We start from the raw sequence: 3160 nt of genomic DNA, 5'->3' as shown, positions 1-3160 counted from the left end.
TGAAACAGAAGGGCCAAAGTATCCTGGAGGCACAGAGACAATGTTGCAATTATTATAGGTGTGGTTGATATACTACTATTTCCTAAAAAAAGATACAAAAATATAGAAATTGGTGTTGTGTAAACTTGCTACTCAAGGGGTTCACCTATGATTCAAAATTTAAGCGAAAGGTGATGGAGAAGGTTTTCTAGGTACATTAGACTTGGGCCGGGGAGAGAAACAATTACCATTTAAGGATATTGTCCATCAAGGCTATTTAGGTCCTTTGTATCTATTTTTTTTTAAATCACAGAGGGTGATATTTTGTCTTAAGATTTAAGGAAACACCGATTGCAACAAGAAATGAATGGTAAATTAGATGGGAGCAATAAATCACTTGATAATGCAGATGACAATAATAAATCAATAATAAAGCAGATGATAACAATTAAATCTACTGATACAGTATATGGCAACAATAGATAAATTGATAAAGTAGATGGCAGCAAAAATCAACTGATAAAGTAGATAGCCGCAATATATCAACTGATAAAGTATATGGCAACAATAGATAAATTGATAAAGTAGATGGCAGCAAAATTCAACTGATAAAGTAGATAGCCGCAATATATCAACTGATAAAGTATATGGCAAAAATAGATAAATTGATAAAGTAGATGGCAGCAAAAATCAACTGATAAAGTAGATAGCCGCAATATATCAACTGATAAAGTATATGGCAAACAATAGATAAATTGATTAAGTAGATGGCAGCAAAAATCAACTGATAAAGTAGATAGCCGCAATATATCAATTGATAAAGTATATGGCAACAATAGATAAATTGATAAAGTAGATGGCAGCAAAAATCAACTGATAAAGTAGATAGCCGCAATATATCAACTGATAAAGTATATGGCAACAATAAAATCAACTAATAAAGTAGATGACAGCCATAAATCAATGATACTGTAGTAGGTTAAACAAAATTAACTGATAAAATAGATGGCCGTAATAAATCAACTGATAAAGTAGATGACAACAATATATCAACTTACAAAGTAGATGGCAGAATAAGTCAGCTGATAAAGTAGATGGCAGCAATAAATAAAGTGATAAAGAAGATGTTAACAATGAATCAACTGCTAAAGTAGATAGCAGTAATTAATCAACTGATAAAGGAGATAGCAACAATTAACTCAACAGATATATTAGCTGGGTGCAACAAATCAATTGAGAAAAATTATGACAACAATAAATCAATTACACATTAGATTGCAACAGAAAATCAACTAATAAAGTAGATGGCAGTAGTAAAATACACTGATAAAGTAGATGAGAACATTGAATCAACTTACACAGTAGATGGCATCAATAAATCATGTGATAAGATAGATGGCAGCAATGAATCCACAGATAAAGTAGACGACAACAATAAATCTTCTGGCAAAGTACAGGACTACCAAAATCAACTGATATAGTAGATGGCAGAAAAAATACTCTGACAAAGTAGGTGACAGCAATAAATCAACTGATAAAGTAAATATCAGCAATAAATACACTGACAAAGTATATAACATCTATAAATCGTCTGATAATGTAGATGGCAGTCATAAATCGACTGATAAAATAGATGGCAGTAATAAATCAAGTGTTAAAGTATATGGCAGTAAAAATCAACTTACAAGGTAGATGAAGTAATAAATCAACTGATAAAGTAGATGAAAGCGATAAATCAAGTTATAAAGTTGATGGTATTAATAAATCAACTGACAAAGTAGTTGGCAGTAATAAATCAACTAATAAAGTAGAGGACAGCAATAGTCCAACTGATAAAGTAGATGACAATGATAAATCAACTGATAAAGTAGATGAAAGCGATAAATCATGTTATAAAGTTGATGGTATTTATAGATCAACTGATAAAGTAGATGAAGAAAATAAATCAACTGATAAAGTAGATGAAGAAAATAAATCAACTCGTAGAGTAGATGAAGAAAATAAATCAACTCGTAGAGTTGTTGAAGAAATAAATCAACTCGTAGAGTTGATGAGAAAATAAATCAACTGATAAAGTAGATGGAAGCAATAAATCAGCCGATAAGTAGATGAGAGCAATAAATCAACTGATAAATTAGATGGCTACAATAAATCAACTATTAAAGTAGGTGGCAAAAATAAATCAACTAATAAATTAGATGGCAACAATAAATCAACTGATAAAGTAGGAAACCTCAAATAATTCACTGACAAGCAGATGGCAGCAACATATTAACTGATAAATTAGATTACAGTAATAAATCAACTGACAAAGTAGATGGCAGCAATAAATAAACTGACTAAGTAGATAGAAACATTAAATCGACTAATAAAATAGATGACAAAAATGATTAAAATAATAAAGTAGATGGCTGCAATGAATATATTTTCTTAAATAGATGGCAGCAATAAATCAGCTGGCAACGTACATGGCAGCAGTAAATCAATTGACATGGTAAATATTACCAATAAGTACTCAACAGCAATATGTCAAATGATAAAGTAGGAGGCACCAATAAATCAACTGATAAAGTAAATGGCAGCAATAAATCCAGTGATAAAGTAGATCGTAGCAATAAATCAACTGACAAAGTAGATAGCAGCAATAAATCCACTGATAAAGTAGATCGTAGAGATAAATCAACTCATAAAGTAGATGGCAACGATAAATCAGTTGATAAAGTAGATGGCCGCAATAAATCAACTGATAAAGATGAGGAAAACAATAAATCAACTAATACAGTAGATGGCAGCAATAAATCGAGTGACAAAGTACATGGCTGCAATAAATCAACTGATAATGTAGATGACAACAATAAATCAACCATCAAATTAAATTGCAGCAATAAATAAACTGACTAAATAGATGGCTACGATAAATTAGTTTTTAAAATAGATGGCATCAATAAGTCAACTAACAATGTAAATGGCAACAACAAATCAACTAATGAAGTAGATTACAGCTATAAGTCAACTGATAAAGTAGATGGCAGCAATAAATAAAGTGATACAGTAGATGGCAGCCATGAATCAACTTATAAAGTAGATGGCTAAAATAAATCAACTGATAAAATAGATGGCATCAATAAATCTGTTTTTAAAATAGATGGCATCAATAAATCAACTGATAATGTAAATGGCA

At 30.5% G+C, this 3160-nt stretch overlaps 1 protein-coding gene across 1 annotated transcript; it reads left to right on the top strand.

Annotated features, from left to right (window-relative positions):
- The first annotated feature begins 2505 nt into the window (after window positions 1-2505).
- Window positions 2506-2871, top strand: LOC137640821 (uncharacterized). Its single transcript, XM_068373289.1, has one exon. It carries the CDS (start codon window positions 2506-2508, stop codon window positions 2869-2871), a length of 366 nt encoding a protein of 121 aa, XP_068229390.1.
- Window positions 2872-3160: the final 289 nt, after the last annotated feature.

This window comes from Palaemon carinicauda, chromosome 5 (assembly GCF_036898095.1).
Source record: "Palaemon carinicauda isolate YSFRI2023 chromosome 5, ASM3689809v2, whole genome shotgun sequence".
NCBI classification, from domain to species: Eukaryota; Metazoa; Arthropoda; class Malacostraca; order Decapoda; family Palaemonidae; genus Palaemon; species Palaemon carinicauda.
Note: the sequence above shows the minus strand (reverse complement) of the source record. Positions and strands in the feature narration are given on the sequence as shown.

Coding starts and splice junctions, on each gene's coding strand:
- LOC137640821 (XM_068373289.1), top strand. CDS start 2,506: ATGTCAAATGATAAAGTAGGAGGCACCAATAAATCAACTGATAAAGTA.